We start from the raw sequence: 22,736 nt of genomic DNA, 5'->3' as shown, positions 1-22,736 counted from the left end.
TCCTGGTCATGCTAGGTTTTACCAAAGAATAGTTAGATTTCCAGGTGTGAAGAAAATGGGATGTAAGCTAAAGGAAGGACAAGTGTCTGCTACATACTAGCTAAAAACAAATAAATATGTGTGGTGGTACAACTGTTAGCCTATAAAACATTATGAGTTGCTCTCTTTCTCATGGTGTTCTGATATTAAGTACTAATGGCTTAAAATTTTTGTCTAGACTTGCACACACAGCAGTATCAGGAAGAATAAAACCTTCTAGGTAATATACATTCTGAAAGTCACGCTATTCTAGTTAAAGCAGTCTCAGATTAATTTTTTTTTTTTTTTGAAAGAGAAGCAGTTGGAAATAAGATGTTAATAAGAGATTAGCATCTAAGCTTTTGGCTTTTTGGTTTTGTGGGGACAAATCTGCAGATAGTTTTACTTTTGTGGCTTTACTAGAGATGTGCTTTTCTCTCTATTCTGCATTTGTGTGGGATTCTGACACGTTTTGCTGGACCAGTAACCAGAGCCTAGAGAAAGCGAAATATAATTAAAGAAAAGACATTATTCCATTTGGACATCTTTACTGTGGATGTTTCATAGCAACACTGCAAACTGTATAAATTCAAGTCGTGCTTGTTGGATGGGAATTTGATGATTTGGTAATCATGGTCTCAGTTAGATTCTCTTACCTGCAGGAATCATTCCTTACTCAAAGTCAGTTGTCTACCTTTTGTTGTATGGATTTTTCATCTCACTTCCTTTCTTCAGGCATAGAATTGGAATTAAATCCAGTGGATTGGTGGTGCTCAGTGTGGGGTTAACAAACAAACTCTTTTCTGTCACTGGGATTGGTTTTACAACTTATTTTAGTTCAGATAACATTTATTTTTGGCAAAGATAAATACTTGAAGGATCAGATCACTTTTATTGCATGTTAGCATTTTTTAACCTCTGAAAAAATTTCACCATCTGAAGAGACTGCTTAGGAAGGAAATTGCCTCCTCTTGTCTACAGTTACTGTTTCTTCTTATCCAAATTCAGAATGTTTTAGTTGTCTTTTTTCCTTTTCAACCCCAAGGATTAGCCATAGTGGAGATTCACCTATTCACCTGTAATTTTTGCAGTCTTTCATCCTGAAATTATATATGATCATATAATAGAAATTACTTGCTCCATTTAGCTGCATTCTTTCAGTAGTGTGGTACAAAACAGTTATTGAGAAAAACATGGATAGATGGATGACCTTGTTTCACAGGACTTTGAGGCTTTTTGCAGTGTGATACATCACAGCAAACAAATAATATTGGAACCAGCATGGTGCTTGCCATCCACTGGTCTGATCTCTTTGCTGTTGTGTTGTTTTGTCTGTCTTGTTTATTTAGATCACAAACCCTTTGAAGCAAGTATTTTGGGTCATAATGGTAACTATGATCAAGTAGGCCAAGTGTCTTTATTTCTCAGTTTAACGGATGACACGTTAGGGAGGTACCTTACAATATACAGTTAAAATTGCTAATTTTTATTTCTTAGCTCTGCAATCAAAGAAATTCCTGTATCAAAGATCTCTCTGATAGGTATATGTACTACTTCTAATTTACTTAATCTAATTTAATGTGATATTTGTATATTACTTAAAAAAAAACCCATCACGATAGACTGACTTTAAAAATGGAAACTTTTTTCAATTTAGTGATGGATATTTCAATCTTGCTCCATAATCTTTTAGTTAAATAAGATAAAGTAATGTCACAAACTATTAGAGCCTCTAATTTTGGCTTTTAAGTGGGTAACATTCTCTATAGGAAATAACTTCAGTAATTTTGATGACTTAAAAAGGTACTTGATTATGTATTGTTGGCAGCCACTGTAAAGTCATGTTGGCAGTATGAATGTAGTCTTAGATTTGGACAGAAATATGCTGAAACACATTTGATGTCACCAAATTCTCTTAGCAATGGACTATCAATGCTGGGTTAAACCTTTTCTCCTCTTCAAACTACCCTGGAGATACCGGTTGATGCTTTTATTGCACCGCAGATCGATAAATTTCACTGTGAACAGAAAAGCACAGATTATTTGGGAAAAAAAAAAACACCCAACAACCTAACATTCAAGATTTTGATAAGTTGCCATGATTTCTGCTTGGAGAAATGGGTGCAGGTAAATAAGTTTGCTAGAATTTGGGAAGTGTAATGGCACTGACGGCTGTGACCGTGCTCCTGGTGAAGGCTGTTCTTTCCCTCACATAAAACAGGATGGTGGATGTGAAGGGAAATATTAGGGGCTGTAAAACTTTGCTCCACATTTTGGACAGTGTAATTGGAAAGTCTAATTCAACAGCTGAGAAAGCAGAAAGCAGAACTTCACTGACTGTCTACTGTCTGGTTAAGAACCAGCCAGAGGAGAAGTGCTTACCAAAATAAGAATCCATTATCTGAATCACTGTTCTGTTATAAATCATCAAGACTGTGAACTTTTTAATTTTTGTTTGTCTCTTCATGGAATTTATTGCACTTCATCTGAGCCCTGAAGCAGTATTTTCTTAGCCCACATAAAAATGTAATTTAGGTTTGCATTTCCTTGAAATACCTTATTTTGCTATGAGATGGTTTGTAGATCAGCTGCATGAAGACATCTCTATAAATTTGTAGTGACTTATGACAGATTCTTATTGGTATATTTTTTATCCTGGTAAATAGCTTTTAAATTTGTACTTGCGAGCATCTCATGCACTTGTCTGAACTTTTGACTGCTAATTAATTTTTGCTGTTAAATTTTTCCGAATTTTCGTGTCTACAAACAAATAGGAAACACAGATTTGATTGTTCAACTAAACCGATAGTCCCTTTTTTCCAGCATAGGTCAGTGGAGATTTTGAGAAGTCATTATTCAGTACTTCTTGTTCTGTGTTTTTTATCTTGCAATCTTCACGTTATGGTTTTTGTATGATTAGGTAAAACCGTGTGGTTGTACAGCAATAATTAGTGAAGGAATTAGTCAGTGCCACCAGAAATGCACACATCTTATATCTGAGCAACTGCTAGTAGCAGAATATTTATCTCAAAATAGTGTTAGATAAAAGGGAAGGTACTGAAATGCAAAGAATGAAGAATTTAATTGCTAGTTGTCTTGTTAAACATATAGATTCATAGGTACTCCTGAAGCTGCACTATTACCAACAGAGTAGTTTTGGTAGGTCTGGCATAAAAATGAAAAAAAATTGTTACCTTCTACTAAGCCAGTTGACTTTGGGTCTGTGTACGGGTAAGACACCAACATTTCCTTCTTTCTTTTTATTTTCATTGACTTACTGACAGGAGAGAAAAATGTTTGTATGGAGTGCTTCACTGGTGGAGTTAGAAACCTAAACTGCATGTCCAAGTATACATTGTCAATATGTTTGGGACTTCATGCAGCAGATATTTTTTGGTATGAAGAATATGAATGTGTTGCAGAGACCAAGGATCATGCTCCATTTTAAAGTGTGGAATTACAAGATCTGCAGATGGCAGATACCTAGTCTTGGAGCTTGACAAAATAGAGCTTATAACAAAAATGTTCATTTGATATTTTAAGTTCAGCTTTTCTGTTTCATTAAGAGAATGAATCATAGAGAAGGCAAGACTATAGTACCTTCAAGCACAGTGGGAGAGCTGTGTTATGTTATGCCATTTTCTTCCATCCTTTGAAGTTACTAACTCTTGCAATTGCCTCAATGGTAGAGAGCTTGATAAACCTACATGATAATGTAGTTTGGGAAATATTTGATCGTGTACGGTAGAGAGACTTACAGAGTTAAAAAACACCATTGGTGATCAATATCAACCATAGGGAAAAAGAGATGGGGGAGAAATTGGGAATTTTACACATTAATTCAAATTAAATTTTAAATTGTCTTTAAAATTAAAATAATTCTCAGATGAGTCTATTGAAGGCACTTCATATCCTGGGAATCGTTGTATGAAGGAATAGACTGTAGTAAGGTATAATCACTGTTTTGTAAGTAAGGGTATATAAGGTTATAATCACTATTTTTGTCCCAGTAAGAAGTATGATTTTTAGGGAAAGACGCTTATCTTTTACCAGAAGCACTCAAAACAGTTGGAAGGACATGTGAGTTTTTTGGGCATAGCTGAGGAAGGCTTCATCTACCCAAAATACTGTTGTTTTTCTGATTGTATTAGATACTCTACTCTAAGACATTTCACTTTTCTATAATTTTATCACACTTATATTCTTCTACCATTCTGATTATATAAGAAATATTATTAGGCCTCTCTATGAAATGTTTGAATCATCTTGCAAATATCAAGAGACTCGGGTCTCCACTCTCATGGTAAAACATTTTAAAATATTTATTGCTTCAACTTAATTTTTAAAATGAGATTTCCATAATGGTATGCTGCTGGATCACCATACAAATATCAAGTACAGCACTGAAAGTGGAATTGTAAAGACCCATCTGTGTTACTCATTTATTTCCCCCACCCTCCATGTTTTATGTTTGATAGATGGAGTACCTCAACCTTAGTGGTTGTCTAACATTTCTCTGTGAGTGGCAACTTACAGGGGCTAATTAAAAATAGTTATACTTTCCATAATATGGTGAAAATAAGAGAAGAGATTTAGAATAAATTAATTTAGATATATGATTCATAAAACTTAATGAAGCAGTCAAAATTATTTGTCAATCACAAAAATAATACGTTATATGTTGGCTTCCGTGTTAGAGACATCTCTTCCCCAGGTTCTGGCTGGCTGAACAAGTCCTGTCCTGTGTTCTGCATCCATGATAGGGCAATAGAGGTGGGAATCTAAGAAAGAAACGTGAGGACTTTCCCCTAGAACTAACCATAAAACAGAGATTGTGGATAGGATGGGACCCATATTCAGCTCTTATTAGCATCAAGAAATTTTGTATTTGACTTTGAGAGAAACCAACCCATCATGATTGAGTGGATAGCTTTACACTGTGGTGATTTGTGAACTCTGTGTTTGACAGATGTGTGAATGCGTGTGCATATGTATATGAATGCATAATATTATCCATCATGAAAGTAGCCTGCCAGTTTTGGGCACATGTGAATTCCCTGCTAGCCAGGATGCATGTGGCAGTGAGCACTATGCCTTTGCTGAGGATACATGCTGTGATGTGTTTCAGAAGAACAATAAATATATCATGGCAGCTTGCCACTGGTGTGTTGGATGTAAAGTTAGAACTACTTGATTCTCATCCTCATCCAGAAAGTTCAGGATTTTTCAAAAGATATTTTTTTGTGTTAAACTTAAAACACCATTGTCTAATGACGGCATAGAGGAATGAAGTATTGAAAGCTGTTGGAAGACATGAAAGATTACCAGATGCTTGTTAGAACAGCATGTTGCTAAGTATTCACACAGAGAGGATGGGAACTTCAACTTCAGTCCTCTGTGAAAATGCTCCCACAGAGATCTGCTTATTAACTAACACCAAAAAAATCATAGCAGGAGAAGCTGAAAAAGCAGCTGAGATGGTGAGTGCTTTATTGATGACCAGTGGACACAGAACAGTGCAAAGTGTGTTCTGGCTCTATGGATGTTATGCCTCTCCCTGTCATATGGCCTTTGGAGAAATTGTAAAGAGGAGATAACTACCATATGCTTTAAAGCTGGGATGTTCCTCTGAGGTGTTTGGAAGCCTAAGTGTGTTTTTTTCATCCTGTGCTGACTGCTTTCTCCGGGGCTCTCTCCATCTCTTCCTGTGTCTTTCTAATATCCTTTTAATCTCAGATTCTACTACACCCACCTTTCTTGTCTCCATCTGTCCTCCCTCTGAACTCACCTGAAAAAGTAACTGCAGAACTAGCAGAATACCTTGCCAGGGAAGGCTGCAGCCTCTATCTGAATGCTGGAGGGGCTTTGAGACAGCAAGTGGCACTGTTAGGAGTTGCTTCTTTTTATCAAGGAGCACTTTAAAAACTTGGCTTTTGGGCTAGTCCGGTTGTGAGACCCTGGTAACAAACCTGTCACATAATATATTGCATATGGCACTGTCATTAACACTATGGCTAAATACTAAATCACAGAAATTTCTAGGGAAATAAAATCTGAAGATTCCAGAGAGAAAAGCAGATTTGGCAGCATTTGAGGTTATTGATGCATACAGCTACTAAATCTATAAATGAGTCATATAGAATCATATCCAGCCCCCAACATTTAAAAATAATGCATGTGTGATGTGATGTCGCTGTAAAGCTAGATCCTGAGCCTGCAAACACACCTGTGCATATGCCTGACTCGAGAAGCATGAGGAAGTTCTCTGTGGGTCAAGACCTTGGGGAATTGTTGTGGAAAAGGGATTAATTTGGTAAGCGAAGACAAGACTTGCTTCATGTTACAGCTGGATTCAGTGTTTGTGAGTTCAGTGATGTCTAACCAAGAATTTTCCACTCTCCTGTTTTTCATCTGTGGTAGAAGCATATGCTTCTGAAGCCTTTCTGTAGTCATGGTATTTCATGCTTCCTGTAAGGCACTCTTTGATAATATTAATACAAATTAATTTAAGTACACTGAAAATAATAACATGAACAAATTTTTCTTTCAGTCTGGGGTATTCCACCAAGGTCCAATGTAAAGGTACTTTTGCTGAAACTACCTCAAGGTGACTTGGCTCTATATTCTTTAATATTTCTTCAAATCAATGACATTCTAGTTTTCTCTTTTACACATTAGATTAGTTTGTTTTGATACTGCTAAAGTCTTCTCTGCCAATCCTTGTTCTTTCATATACATATAAAAATTTCATTTTTTATAGAAATTTTATGTTTCTATCAACTTGCTGGCTTTCAGTCTCCTTAAAGCAGGTTAAGTTCAGCAGCCAGCTATTATGTACATCACCAATGGCTCAGATGCTACCCACGCTTACTGTATTTTGGACACTTTCCAGTAAGTCCCACTCAAAACTGGTGACTTAGTGTGCAGATGCTGAGTTCAGACCTTTGGGCTGCTTTGAGTGCTGCGTATACTGTCCCAGCTGACAAAGCAGGAAGGTTTCAAGTCCGGCCTAGTAACGTACTTTTGCACTGGGAGGTTTTAGAGATTTTCTCTTACCTGCTCTAACGCAATTTAGTTCCTGGTAGCTGTGTTGAAGTGCAGCCACGAGTGTTCCCGTAACTTACCTCAGTTTGCTTAGAGCTAGTGGGGGTTAAAATAACCTTACTTAAACAGTGGAGTAACTCCAGGATATGTTTTATTCTATACCCTGCGGAGAAGGACTTGGAGGTGCTGATCGATGAGAAGCTCGACATGAGCCAGCAATGAGCGCTCGCAGCCCAGAAGGCCAACCATATGCTGAGCTGCAACAAAAGAAGTGTGGCCAGCATAGAAGAAAGCTGGAGAGGGACTTTTTACAGGGTCATGTAGTGATAGAATGAGAGGGACTGGCTTTAAATTGGAAGGTGGAAGATTTAGATTTAGACATAAGGAAGAAATGTTTCACGATGAGGGGTGGTGAGGCAGTCCCAGGGAAGTTGTGGTTGCTCCATCCCTGGAGATGTTCAAGGCCAGGTTGGATGGGGCCTTGAGCAGCCTGGTCTAGTGAGAGGTGTCCCCTGCCCATGGTTGAGGGGTCGAACTAGATGATCTTTAAGGTCCCATCCAACCCAAACCATTCTATGATTCTATCATTCTATGAAGATTTCCTTGTATTTGGCTGCAATACCATGGCTCAGTCATGCAGCAGGGAGAATGGCGTGACACAATCTGTGTACAGTAAACTTCTTTGTTCTCTAACATAAATAATGTATATTTAAAGGTATGAACATATGTTCACACATATATATTAGCATTAAGGTATTTTAAGTACAAATATATGTGTTGGCCTCTCTACAAGCAGTGTATGGCTTTACCTTTTAGTGGTAACTTATTGTTCCCACTTCCAGACAAGTGACTGTAGCTTAATCACTTTTTATTCATGCAAAGATTTCTCTTCAAATTAATGGAGAGAAGAGAGAGGCTGTCCAGCTATATCTGAGAAATCAGATATCTCAAATATAAATTTTGTAACTAAGATCTCCTTCCAGATGGTGTTTTGAGTGTTATTCCACATGTAGCTGATATACCTTGGTAATTGCGGTATGATGTATTTGTCTCTGGGATACAAAGATACAAATGATCCCCTCAACTTGTATATAAATAGACAGTTTTAAAACCTTTGTTGCCTGCATTTCCAGTCTGAAATGGGGTAACCAATGGTTTCACAGCCAAATAGCTACATCGAGGCTATATGACCCCGTAGCTCGTAGTGGTGATGCGGTGACTCCTTTGATTGTCTCCTTTGCCCTGATACTTCACATGGTGGGAGGAGGTCCGCTCTGCTGTTTTGGTTTTTTTGAAGCTCCTGCCTGAAATGTCTCCTGTCTGGGGAGACTTTTACTTTGAGCAATAGCAGGAGTGATCTTGAATGGATGTTGTCACTGCCCTTGAGAACAGGGCAGTTTTATGTAACATCTCTAAGGGATTTCTTAGGAACTTTTAGAGCCCTGAGCAGGATTCTAGCTTATGCAGCTCTGATCTCTGGTGGAAAATTGAAATACTTGCAGCTTCTGTAAGGTGATGTTGCAGGAACTTTGCAGAGGACTGGTACTGCTGTCGGAGCCTCTGGCTGAGCGCTGGCTCCTGGTCTCATTCTTGGCCAGAGAGGTTTTAATGGTGCTACGTTCTGTGGGGCTAAGAGTTTGTCCTGCTATCCTTCTCTGAAAGGGATGTTGCGAAAGGAGTGTTGAGAGATCTTTGTTCTCAAATCAGCTTGAGTGTGGTAGGGGTTAAAATGAGCGAGACAGTAGAAGGGAGGAATTAGCCACTTTGAGAAATGTGCAGCTTTTCTGTCCAGTCTTAAAAGTTTAATTTGAACTTTCTTTACTCTTAGATGATTTGCTCAGTTTCTCCTAGTCTTCCACCATTGTAACAGACAGGCCTGCTTCCTAAAAGACATACGTCAAATAAAAAAAGAAATTAATTTTTTTGTTGGCTAAGTGTTGCCATGTGCAAAGATGATATACTGATTGGAGAAAACTGGTTTTGAGGATATGTTTATGTGGAATCTTGTTATTTCCTAGCCTAAATTTTTCAATTGAGTGTTCTGATTGTGTGGTAGCTTCTAGATTCTCAGTTCATGAAAATTCTGATAACTGTGCTGTAGGAAGGACTCATTGAGGACTAGATGTCTATTAGGACTCTACGGTGTTTACCAAGAGTTTGAGTACAGGGCCGTATGATACAGCTGAGGCACACAGTGTGATTTTCAGCTGAAGAGAGGGTTGCATTGAAAAGCTCTGTGCCAGCTTCTGTTAAATGTACATTGTATTTCTCCACTGCAGAGATCAGATTTATATTTTTTTTCCTTCAGCTTCACTGATTTATGAAAATGAGCATCTGGAAGCTGTTGTTCAGGGCAGAAGAGGTAGCATCAAGTGGCTTACTCATATACAGTAGTTTTTTTGTTTTTTTTTTTTTTTTAAGATGTTCATGGAAAGAACTGTGATATATAGAGCCACTTACTCTCTGTAGTATTGAATATACTCATTTCCAGTTACAAGTATGTTCTTCTCCTGGAGAAGAATTGATAAGGGCACTATTTAATCTTGAGATGGTTAAATGTAACTTTATTTTTTTGTCAATACACATCTGAAAATCTACCTTTGAAACTGAGTGTATTATTTTTCTAGACATATCTGTGAAAATGTATTGTATTATTCTTGTACTTGATTTGCATTTTTAATCAACAAAAATCTTCTCAAGGTAAGGGAACTGATTCATGTATTTCGCGATCAGTATCTTATGGTGTCCAAGTACGTAAGCATCTCATCAGAATAGATAACCTGAAATTTCACTTCCAAAACTGTGCCTGGTACATGTTTTTTGAGGACTATTATGTACCCCTGTGGAGGATTCTGATTTTTAAAATGTGTTTCCTCTTTTTCACTTCAAGAGATATGAGACTGGCTCTTTGTATGCAAACTTATGGTTTGGTCGGTTTTCATTATTGCCTGCATGCATTTCTAACCTGTACATGTGTATCGTGAAGGCAGAAGTGTTCGAAGTTTAGTCTTAGTATCTTTTTGGAAGGGCATTTCTCTACTTAAATAAAAAAACTATGGATTCATAAAAATAACTGTTACTATATTTTACTTTGATTGTATGAACTTGTGTCTGGAGCAATTTTCCTGAAGTAAGGAACAAAGAGGAAAGGCAAATCTGTTGCATCTAATTAATTTGTGTGTGTGTGTATGATACATGAATATAGAATCTTTGTATATCTTGTTTCCTGAGCATGTCTGCACATCGGTCCTATGTCTACTTATTTTCACAGTGGCTATTTCAATTAAAGACAGCTTTGGTTCTTTCAGCTATACTTCCGTGGCTTCCTCTAGAAGGCTTATAACCATTTTATTCTAGTAGAAAAATGCGTTTGGGAACAGGATTTCTTTAATTTCTTTTCAAAACTTGTTATCTATTTTGAACCTTCTGAACTGTAGAACTAAGTGTAAATGAAATTTACATAGAATTTTTTAGAAAAAAATATTTCTAGTCCAGTTTTTCATAATTTCACGTTGTCCCACCAGGATGGTATGTGAAATAAGCACAAATACCAGTTCAGAATGGAAAAGCTTACAAGCAACAATTTAGTAAATATTTGTGCGAACAAAAGCTATATATGAAAATATCATAAGTGTCTTAAAAGCCCAAAGGAATAGAAACATGCTTAAGCATGTCACCAGTTTGATCTTCAAAGACAGTTTATGAATAGTGCTGCAGGATATTTGCATGAAACTTCTAAACATTTTCAGGAAAATATTATTTTCTACGTGAAAGGGCAAAACATGATTTAAGAAAATAAGTGTAGATTTATTTCTCTACACAGGATTTTTTTTCCTGAAATTTTGCTATGTCAAATTGGAGTGACTAATATAGAATTCACAGCAGCTAAAACATTGATGAAATTTTCGCTATAATTAAGGATGAGACTGAGCTAATATTTGCTTATTTTTTCTAGTAGTGGAGTAGTACTGACCTTTAGTGAGGCTAATTAACACATGTTCTCTTCCGCAATGCATTTCACGATTCTATGACAACAGTAAAATTAATATCAATATATGCTATCCACTAAAATACTATTAAGAATATTACTCTTATTACCTCCATCTTACTCTTTAAGGCTGAATAAAGGCATGGGGTATACAGTAATTAATGTAACTGTCCTCATACCAGGAAGAGTCCAATTTAAAAGTTGTGCAAGCTGAGGTCAGTAAATCTTAATAACTGCTGCTGTCTGTACCTCTATGTGATTTCGTGTTTTATGGGAAGAGAAACAAAATTATTTTATTCAAGAAAAGGTTTTTCTTGTCTTTCAGTTCAAAGAGGTATTGTGCTTTTGATGAAAAGAGAGCTGCTGCTTTTACAAGGTGTACTGACACTTAAAGGAAAGACAGAGAAAAAAGTAAATTAATACTTCTGTGTTATAAAACTGGCATGCAGGTGAAGGTGTTTGTTCAAAGTTGGAACTAGATCAAACCTGAATCCATTAAACCTAAAACTTTTTTTTTATATTGGAAGACAGCCATATACATTCCCTAAAGGTGATATTTTTTTCTTTTCTGACTCCATTTCCCCCTTTGGCAGTGGCAATGCAACACAGAACTTGGTTAGCTTCTGGTATCTTTCCTGAGTCATTGGTTGCTTTCACGTGGGCTGTCAGACACCAAAGGATGGAAAAATCAAAGGGTTTCACCCTGCAGGGTATGAAATGCCCTCAAGTAGTTTAGATTTAAATAGGACAGGAGGCTGATAGTCTCCACAAGGATCCAAGGCTGGAGAATACCTTAAGGACTTTTGGGAAGAGACAGGTCGTACCCTGTGCTTCACAGCCAGAGTGGAGAGGAACACTACATGTTTGAGCTGATGACCTGAGCTTTTAGATGTCAAATTCTCAAGTTGTTTTCCTTTTGAATTTTTCCTTTGCTTAACAAATAAATATTTTTTTTACTATTAGTTGGTGTGTTTGGTCTAACTGAGACTGTATTTCGCTCTTGATTTCAAGACACTGTACATATCCCTTAGTCCAAGAAAGACTCAGAGCTGTGTTAATAGATTCAGATGGCTTAGTCTATGGTAACGTAGCTATTTGTATTCTAACTCAGGGCTTTGGAGGGTAGGGGAAGAAGTGAAATAATGTTTGAAAAGTATCTTTACTTGTGGATAATTTTTACATGTAAGTTAGTGTTTCTTTTCCTGCTGTGAATTGAAATGCAAGATTACATAAATTTAAGACCTATAGCTGAAAGCCTTAGTCTCTGTCTCAAAGTATTCTGTTGCATTTTGAATTATTTTCCTTGTGCAAGTGAAGCAATAAGAGATTTCTGAAAAATTCCCCTTACTTTGGAAAAGAAAAATCGTAGCCTGTGCACTTAAGGTGTGAAAGAAATAATTTCTCATGATTTTGCTGCTTGCTGAAATTCCTGTTCACTGTGAATCACATTGGCTTTTTTCAAAAGCAAGCTGAGCATGTAAACCCAATATATTTGAATGTACCTAAACCACAAACTTTGGAATTTATTTTGCACTCTTTGACAATAATCTTTTCAATGGCTTTACAACATGCACAGAGACAATGTTATATTCAATTACTACTTTGTTAGGAAATTTTGGTTAGAATCACAAACTCTTATGAGAAACTGATATTCTTTTCTATAGATCCCCATCTTTAGATTACTGTCTTTGCAAAAGAATCAGGTGAGAATCTCCAATGTGACAACTTGCCAAGTGGCTTCGATGAAGACATAGAGTTGTACTGAGGGTCAGTAGGACACTGGTGAGCCACAGGGTGCTCATTTTCCACTGCTTTCTGCTGACATATTCTCACTGCGGAGGAAAAACCCACACACCTGCATAGTTTGAAGTCACTAAAAATTGAAAACCGTGGAAGTAGAAATTAATTATTGCTCCTTTAAAGAATTTTAAAATTTTTGCAGTCTTGTAATTGCACTTTCTTCAATTACTTGGATAATGACATTGTAACAAAAGATTTTTTATATATATAATGTCAAATTCTGGGAAATTAAAAAGCTAGTGACAGCATTATTTCCAGGATTGATTTCTGCCGCATCACGACAGTGTTGGAAATGAATTGAAAATCTGTTAGGGGTTTCATTTAACAAAATATATGTTTGTTCATCTTTGCAGGTGTATATGTTTTCAGGTATTTAAGTGTTACCTGAATAGAGATAAATATAAACATTTATAATGTTAAACATGTTAATTATTTTAGTGAATCAGGGATATAACATGTAAGTAGTTAGAAGCCAAAATGCGAAGTCAGTAGACATTATTTATGTGTGATGATTCGTTTTTTTCTATTTTTAAGATACTATGGATGTCCTAATTGTAAAGATTGTAGGGGGTTGGGGGCAGGAGGGGAAGAAAAATGAGAAGTACCAGAATGGCCTCACATTTTCAGATACTTGGTGAGCCTCACTGATGAAAAATTATCTCATTGTCTTTTTAAACAATATTATACTACAAATAAAAATCTTTAGAGCTTTTTCTTTCAGAAACTTGGTAGTCGTCTTTGTTTATTTAACTTGAACTCTTTTGAGTAGATTGTGTGCTGGTATATGTTAGGACTAACTTGGTCAAGAGGCTTTTTTATTAGTAATAGAATACTCAGTTATTTGACATTATGCGCAAAGTAACCTGTGCATGTATGTATATATATGTACACGTATATATTTTCTCTTGAAAAGCCTTCCTTCCTACCTGCCTTACTCAGATAAAGCAATTATGTACTTAAATTTGTGTAGAAGAGGAGTTTATCATTCTTTGCAGTCTCCTTGCTTGTTATCCCCTGTGGACTGCTCACTCTTACCCGTATTTTCTCTGTCCATCTCTGATTCAGGGAAAAAGATCTAGATATATGGGCTCTGTATGTGTAGTTTATAAGCAAGGGTAGATAAGTGACATTCATTTTTAATTCAGTCGTTAACAGTAAAAAAATGATGAGGCAAAATATTTGTATTTTTAAACACTGACCTCGTGAAAGTTGTCTTAAGGTGAAATAGGGTGTATGAGGAACAGTTTAAAGCAACAAAGGAAGTTGTGGCTTACTTAATAGGTCAAGATACCTGCATTCATTTTGGCCAGCTGTATCAGCTTAACAGGATCCAAGAGACGAGTCTGCTCATTGTAGGATTATGGGTCTTTTAGGTTTTGTTTTAAATTTGTGACTTCATTGAAGCCACACCAATACCTATGCTGGCACAGAACATCTTTCACAAGGGAAACTGGATGTGCTCGCTTCTGGGAATAGCGCTGCTCCCAGAGAGAAAGGGCAAGTGCTGGACACCTGACCTGTTTTACCTGTTCATATCTCATTTGTTGCTGTAAGTCTGCCATAGCCTTTAGTTTGCTAACACTTTTGCTACATTTTATTATTTGTAGGGAAGACAGAAATATGTGTAGGCAGAGTATGGTTTAACTCCTCCAGAAAGCACGTGGATTGCTTTGTACTTGGGATGCAGAGGCCAGCGAGAGCTTAATTTAACCAGCACCAAGAATTGCTTTACTTGTAAAAAAAATTCAAACCCACTTCTTCAATCACTTACAGGGAACGAAAGGGAAACTTTAAAAGAAGGTGCCCCAAGTCAAGAGTAAAATTATTTCAGATCTTCATTAAAGTCACAGTGTCAGAAAAATCGTTCATAGATTGTTGTTGTCAGTAGGTCTAAAACTCACAATTCTTGTTTTTCTGTGGATAACCTGTATTAATATATTATATCTACGTATTGATATTGTCCATGACTTCGGTGCAGAATGAGTGTCACATTTGATGTGTTTACACTTGATGAGAATATGTGGGTAGTAAAAGTTTCATGATATTGTGAACTCTTAACTTTTTACTTTAAAGTACATTCTGTTTTTGCTAGCTATTAGCCAGATATCTGACTCCCATGGAGCAATCTCTCATAAAGAGAAAAAGCAAGAGGGTGTTTTTGGGTTTTGGAGCTGATTCAGTTTTGCTAGAATAAGAATTACGGGTAAAACGAATGCAGGCAGTAACAACAACAAGAAATAATTGAAAAAGGGACGGAAGTCCTGCTACTGATGAGAAGAAGATACTCTTCACAAGGCAAAGTGACAGCTAAATGAAATGGAGAACCTGTACCGGGAGGCAAAGCCATCTGAATTGATGTTTAAGCTTTTAAAAGCCTTTTAACAATTATTACCCAGTTGCTAGAAAAATTGCCTTAGCAACTGAATGTGAATTATTGCATACTCCAACAGCTTCTCTATCCATACAGAGACTTTCCTTACAATACTCCTTCAGTTCTCCAGCACAGAACTTTGACTCAAAGAAACTTATTTTCTATTAATGCTTATAGCCCTTTCTTTTAAAATAAAGTTTATTCATTTGATTATGCCCAGGATACAGATGAAAAGGAACCACTGAAAGGAGATCAGCCTCTGTCTTGTCAGTTCTTGAATATTACACATTTTATTAATGTCAGTCTAGGTTTTCCTGTTATTATTCATAGTTGAAAAGAAGTTATACCTTATGGTAATTGAGACTGTTTTCTAATAAAATATCTTTTCTCAGGCTTGAGCCATAACATGATAACATTCAGAATATATTAACATATCTGTGACATGGAATTATGGTTTATTGCTAAAACTCAGAATTTTGTAGGTTGGAGTCCAGATAATACCAAAGGGAGGACTATGCTGTGCAATGATATTAAATAAATAGCAGTACTTTGTGACAACGTTGTTAACAGACTGAAATTACTGAGAGAATTGGCTTGTAGATGCTATGGTGACTCACAGACCGCGGTTCAAAACAGAGGCAAATTCACCTCTTTGTTATTGCATGGGGCACTTTTTTTCCCCACAAGATTCATGCAGCAATTTCATTAATTGCATGTAGAGAAAATGTTTAACTTCTAAGCTGAAGAATTAACTTTGAAAGAGGGGCATTAGCTGCAGACCCATGATGGTATCCACAGGCAACAACTTATGAGCAATGGTTATGAGATATAGTATGTTCATGTGTGAAAGAATTCATGTGTATATGTAACAGAACTATTTGCTTTCACTAAAAGGCAATTCTTATTCAATTCACTCAAGTATTCAAATTTTCAAGTAGTCTTTGTACTTATTCAGCCTTCAAATTCTCTTGTACTGTGTTTAGAAATATATCTGCATGTGGATGTGCATATGCCCTGACAGAAAGGGATTTTGTAGGTTTTGTTAAGTATACACAACAGATTTCTGTGTGGCTTCAAACAAGCTTAGCTGAGGTTCTTTGAGGATTTTAGATGCTAAACTTTCCCTAGTTTAGGGTCAATGTAATGTGATTGCATTGTCCTCAGTCACAGATTTGGTGTGAGTTACAGACCTACGTGATATAGAGAAATGTGGGCTTCACTATTTTTGTTACCTATTTGTAAAAAGGAGAACAGGAATTTTACAGGTAATTTACAGCGTTGGGAGGAGAGTCATGTGGAAGACTGAATAAGGCCCTTATACTATCACTAGTGAAAGCCATAAAACACCATGAAGTGTTTATTTGTAAAAATATATGTATATGACATGAGTACATGCAAGTGTATCAAACTTCGGAGTGTTAGACAGAGTTAAGAGGAAAGAAAGGAAAGGGAATCAATGTGAAAATACAGATATTTCTACGTAGTGAAAATGAATGTGTAAGTTTTGGTATTTCTGCAGTGGATGCAGACATTTTCACAGAGCCAGTATAGCTACTTATAGTTGTTTAATGATTCTGTCCAGTCCATTATTTATGTATTAATAAGTGCATATCTCTGCTTGGCACTGATGGGCAGGCATGTATTTAAATGCTCGTCTCCTGGGCCCAAATGGCAATCCAAAGGGGAAAAGCATCTTAGCTATGAGAAGTTCAATGAGGTGCCTTTCATAAAAATTTCATCAGATAGCTCCTTGAGGCCTGGAAAAAGTATCTTTCGATCTCTTAAAATTAATTTGATATTCAATATCAAAACACACCTATACGCTTTGGAAAACGTAGTCACTGTAATTGAGCTGAATAGTCAAGGTGGAAGTGAACTTACTGCAATGGCACCAACAGTTGCTCAGTGTCTGGTGGCTGAAGGTGAGGGCATGGCAGCCGGTTCAGCTGGCTCTGGCCTTGTGGGAATTGGCAGCAAGTTAGTTACAAGTTTCTGCAATCCATTTTTGTGTAATTAAGGGTGCATGTCTTCACTGAATTTTCATCTTTCAGTATTGAACTGTTTCATCAATTGCCCACGTATCCAAGCCCACAGCTTAGAGTAGTTTCTGATATCTGAAAATATATGACATTACTTGATAATAATTTGCACTTTCCTACCTGATGAATGATGTGTAATCTGAGGTATGTCAAAAACAGTGGGAAAATATTTACTTGTGTTTGAATTTACATTTTCTTGTTTGCAAAGAAAACGCTTCAAACCTTCCCCAGACCTTTCAATCCCTCTTGAGCTATTTGATATAAATTAATCATAAGTGGTGACATTATTTTCCAGTCAATTTTGCAAGTAAAATCTAGTCCTAGAACTCTCAAAAGCAGCTATAATCTCTCACATAAGAAATACTTAATTGCAGCAAGCTAGTTTCAGTAGGTGCCCTGCTTTGTCTAGGAATTTTCTGTGAAAATATGTTAATTTCTGTTCTTCTAAATACACTTTGAAAATGTGGATCTTAAAGAGCTTTCTGAGAGACCGAGATACCAGTTAACTAGAAGACAAAGGGATCTTTTGCTCTACTTAAAACAGAAATTGGATTTTTTTTAATTAATTGCCAGCCTTCGTTTTTATGAAGGTTTGAATGCAAAGACACTCTCACGTCTCATCTGAACAGAAGTGTCTTGCCAATTATATGAGACCTTCTAGCATTTCAGACTTTTCTATATTTGCAATATAATCTATTGTTTGTCACGGCGGGGAAAACCACTACTAGATATTCAAAGTTCAAACATTGGTTTGCTCAAAAGCCATAATATATTCGTAGCTATCAAAGTAACTAATTTCTACTTAATAGCAAATCTATTTCAGATGGAAAATTACAGACACTTTCATCCTCAAAGAACTATGTCAATAAAGGGGACATGAAAATAAAAAATAGTTCCTATAGAGTCTTGGTTTGTTTGTTTGTTTTCCTTTTCATTTAGCATAACCTTGCTTCCATTTCTATTGCTGACCAAAGGGGATGAGGGTCCCTTTGAATTTGATTTGAATCTTGGAGGCTATAAGAGTTTTGGAGCTAAAACCATGCAATATGTTATTTTGTTGAATGGAGCAATTAGTTTCAATCTATTTACAATGGCCTTTTATTCTTAATTCACTCAGGGGTTACTGGAAGCTCCTTCTGAAATGCATTTCTTGTCCACAGCTGATTGTCAGAGACAACATATTCTAAATGCACAAATTCCTTAAGGTATTAAAGACATGCTAAGCATTTAGCAGGGTGTGAAAGGGATTTGGTGAAAGTAGGAGGCAAATCATGCTCCTGGTTATGAAAGTGAAGTGAGGTCTTGCACTGGGGAAGGACAGCCTAAAGATGGTGCAGATGTTACCTTGAGTGAAACTGATCCCGTACTGTAAGTTAAAGTTTGTACTTTGTGCTGTTCATTGCAGACAGTGTTGATTAAAAGCACTTTGAAGGAAACTTTCTGATAATTTTAGCAAGTTTAAATCAAGTACTTAGTTAATTTCCATGTTCCAGAGCAAGTGTAATAGTTGTAATGGGGAACCAACTGGTTCTAGGAACTCACTGCGTCGTGGAACAAGAGGAACAGAAAATTACACGGAACTGAAGGTGTGAAAAGTAACTGAGATACTGAGGCTGCTTGTACGGTTACAGTGTGCACTGTCCCCATGCCCTCTAGGTAAACAGTTGGGAGGGAAGAGCAGGCAGAGGGCATGGTATAATGTGGCTGATATCCCCCAGGTTTCTCAGAGAGCAAGACAGTCACAGACAGATTTTATGCCAGCCTCTGGAGCAGAAGTGAAAAGTCCTAAGCGACAACCCTGTGCCAGGGAGCTCCTGCAGCAGTGCTGGGTGTTTCTGCCCTGCATGTAGAGAAAAGCTGTGTGGTACCCAGAGAGATGTGGTGGCATTCCCATGGCTCTGTGCTCCTCTCCAAGCACACTGCCCAAAATGAAGTTTTCTTTTGGTCTTACCTAGCAGCAGGATTCTTCTAATACTTTTTTCTTTAAAGAGAAGAATGATACTTTTCTGAGGCAAAACCCCCAGGAATTACATCAACTTTATGAAATATAAATGTTTCCTCTCCCATTGCATAAATGATGGATTAGCTTTTCACTGGAGAAACCAAGAGTAGGATGTAAGGACAATTTGTGTAACTTGTGAAGTAGGCTGTGGTGTACAACAGCAGACTGTTATGAAACATGACACTGTAGGAAATATGATTAATGTGTGATGGAAACCGCTTGGTAGATAAGTTCACTAAAGCACATGTGCTGTCACAAGTGTGCCGTGGTTTGTGTGCAAGCATCTGCACAGAATTAAACTGCTGCCTGTTGGTGTATTATTTTATCCAGTAGCGCATGAGATATTTTTAGAAGTATAATTAATAATACAAGACCATTTTGTCACCTTTTTGTGAGAAAAGCCTTTGTCATTTCTCAGAAAGAAAAGCAGCAATTTGTGAGGGCAGAAGTCAAGTGAAGAACCATCCTTTTCTTGCTCAAGATATGATTCTGATTTAGGCAGGAGAACACACAGAGCTGAACGTGAACTTCATGTCCTCATACTGATTAGCAGCAGATGAGAAGTATGCCACAGCAGCAATTGTCTGTAATAGCTGTGGGATGCACAGAGAATGCCAGTTTGCTTTGTGAAGCTAACCGAGCAAAACTGCCTGCTTGCGTGCTTTCCTGGACTGGTATTTTGTAACCATTATGAGGCATCACTTTTGTAGAGCAAGTGAATACAGTTCTTAAATAAAAATAAATAAAAAAAAAAAAAAGGAGAGCAAGCTATTTCCAAATCCCTTAGTACGAGTTTTATAAATCTGATGTATCCAGACCCCTGATTCTGAATAGCTTTAAGACCCTGTAGGAATTACACCCTGGCAACTATTTAGGCTCCTGTTGAAGCACCAACAGGCTTGTTTATAAAACCAGAGTAGCTTGGATCTGTTTGTCCCTTAAAAAGGTTGGTGATGAGCTGATTTTATTTTAAAACTCAAGGGTCTTTTCTGCTTGGTGCATGAAGGGACAAAGTGAACTCAGTGGAGCTGAAATTTCCTGAGTTACAATAAGCAGTAATTTTAGACCTGGCTCTGCTATAAAGGGAGGATACTAGGATGGACTAAAGGTGCTGTGATTTTATTCTATTGCCAAAGTCAGACCTTTTTTTCATTATGTTAGTGCAGGGAAAATTTACAAAGTTAGAGGATTCTACAACCCGTAATTGATGATGTTTCCTGTAATTTTGTCCTTTTTGTTTAGTTTGATGGGGTTTATTAGTCATGATTTGGGGAAAAATTTATATCGTTTTTTCCCTTTTCTTATTTAACTGAACTCTGTCAACAGTCCATTTATTGTTTGCACAATTACTGTCTGGAAAGTGATATCAGGGCAAAGTATCTAGGAGTAAAATATATTCCAAATGTGATCTTTTTATATTATTTTAATAATGAGTGAGAGACAATTTGTCGCCCATGTACTGAAAGGAAAAAATAGTTTTGACAACAGAGCTTTGGTAGTTTACCTATGTGAGAGAAGAACCAAACATTAAGATAATAATTTTCACAAAGGAAATCTATATTTTTCTTAAAGCAACATGCTCAAAATAGTTAAATAAAAATTCTGATGAATAAGTAAGCTATTCATTAAATGTGCTTTGCATTGTAGAAGCTTAAAATCCACATCATGCATAAATACTAAGCTATTTTAAAAATGAAACTGACACTGCAGGCTCTCAATAGAGCTGATAAAATTTGTCTACTGACTTTTTCACCTGAAAACTGGATTTTTTAAATTAAGACATTAATTAAAAAAAAATCCATTCCTTGCTGAAGTGTTTTACTTGCAAATAAAAAGTTACTTCTTACTACAAAAAAAAGTAACTTTTAAAAAAGGCATTTGTTTAATTACTCCATGGAAAATAAGCCTGTTTCTGACAAAAGCATGCCCCCAAGACCCCCGACAAAAGTATTTTTCCTTCAAAGCTTGTATTGTGCTGGAAAGTGAAACAATGTCAAAAATGTTGAGGTGTTACTGCAACTACAGCACTGCTCTCCGAAACACTGAGTGATCCTTTGGAGGAGAAAAACTTTTGAATTACAACTGAAAATCGATGCTCATGAAACTTGTCTGTAGGGTTCTGCCGAGGATGTTTTGCAGATGCTGATGCCTGTTCTCAATTCTCTGTTTTCAGTGGGCAAGCAGCTATTGAAGTATCGCAGGTGTCAGAGTGCTCTTTTACATAAGCCAGTGAAGACTAAATTATTTCCACTTTCCAATGGGCACTGCTGTGACCTACAAAGTGTTTCTCTAAGCTTTGTTTGCTATACTGGACAAATGAAAGCCTCTGATAATGAAGACTCTAAGCGGTCTCATTTATGGTGAAAATCTCTGTTTTGCTCATTCAAATGTTTTTTTTTCAGGCTGCTTCACTTGGAAACACAGCACATCTGAAGGCAAATTATGTCTTATTTACAAGTACTGCAGCCTGCCACTTACAAGTCCAGTAATATTCATACCAATGTAGCAGAGGCTAAGGCATAGTGTAACTAATTGGGATTTACTACATGTAGTAGACGAGAAAAGCTGTCATTTATTAAAAAAAAAAAAAAATAGCGTTTCTCTGAGAGAAATAAGTCAGTGAGTTGTGCAGCAGTTTCATTTTAGTTCAAAGAGGATTTATGATCTATGCTTTCATTTGATTTTTCACAATGTTTGTCATGTCATATGGTTAACCTAGTAGGACCTGGTTTTATTTGTTCTGTTCTTGCAGTCCTTTTAAAATGTGTAATGTAATGTATGTAATTTCTGAAGCATCTAAAGTTGTTTGTAATTTAGGCTTTGGAAACATCTCCCCACGCACACAAGGTGGAAAGATATTCTGTATCATCTATGCCTTACTGGGAATTCCTCTGTTTGGTTTTCTGTTGGCTGGTGTTGGAGATCAACTAGGCACAATCTTTGGAAAAGGAATTGCCAAAGTAGAAGATACGTTTGTTGTGAGTATGCCAGCTCCCTTGTTCTTCATACTGCTCATTGTTCTGAAGTTAACAAATTAAATGAAAAGTCTGAAAAACAGGGTGTAGTTCATCATTGTATCCAGATGTCTAACAAAATGTATGAAGAACTTTGCAAAGTCTGCATATGTTATTGAACCCTTCAAATTGAGACTTTTATGAAGCCCAACATATTCTACAATAATTGTGGTTGAGAAGAGGAATAAGGTCCACATAATTTAATTTTTGTTTTGCCTTTACAATACTCCCAAGTTGGCTGTAATATTTACCTGTTTAACTTTAAAGGTTTTCATATAGATTGTGATAGGAAATTAGCGACTCAGATGGAAAAGTGAAGCTGTATTGGTAACATGAAAATTATTACTGCTACTTTGAGTTGATTCACAGAAGATGTTTGGGGTCTAAGTCTAGAATCACAGTTCTTAAAATCTTCACTCACATGCTGTCATACCTGAGGAAGTGCTTATAGTCCATAGAC

General features: G+C 36.7%; 1 protein-coding gene across 5 annotated transcripts in view; it reads left to right on the top strand.

Moving 5' to 3' along the window:
* Nucleotides 1-22,736, top strand: part of KCNK2 (potassium two pore domain channel subfamily K member 2) — a 129,775-nt gene that overhangs the window by 74,376 nt on the left and 32,663 nt on the right. For all 5 annotated transcript variants that reach the window (XM_054063732.1, XM_054063728.1, XM_054063729.1 and 2 more), the window contains one exon: nt 22,080-22,240. In XM_054063732.1, coding sequence (XP_053919707.1) covers nt 22,080-22,240 — 161 coding nt within the window. The remainder of the gene's footprint in view (nt 1-22,079; nt 22,241-22,736) is intronic.

This window comes from Cuculus canorus, chromosome 3 (assembly GCF_017976375.1).
Source record: "Cuculus canorus isolate bCucCan1 chromosome 3, bCucCan1.pri, whole genome shotgun sequence".
Classification (NCBI taxonomy): domain Eukaryota; kingdom Metazoa; phylum Chordata; class Aves; order Cuculiformes; family Cuculidae; genus Cuculus; species Cuculus canorus.
The sequence above is the reverse complement of the archived record's forward strand: the minus strand, read 5'-3'. Positions and strand labels throughout refer to the sequence as shown.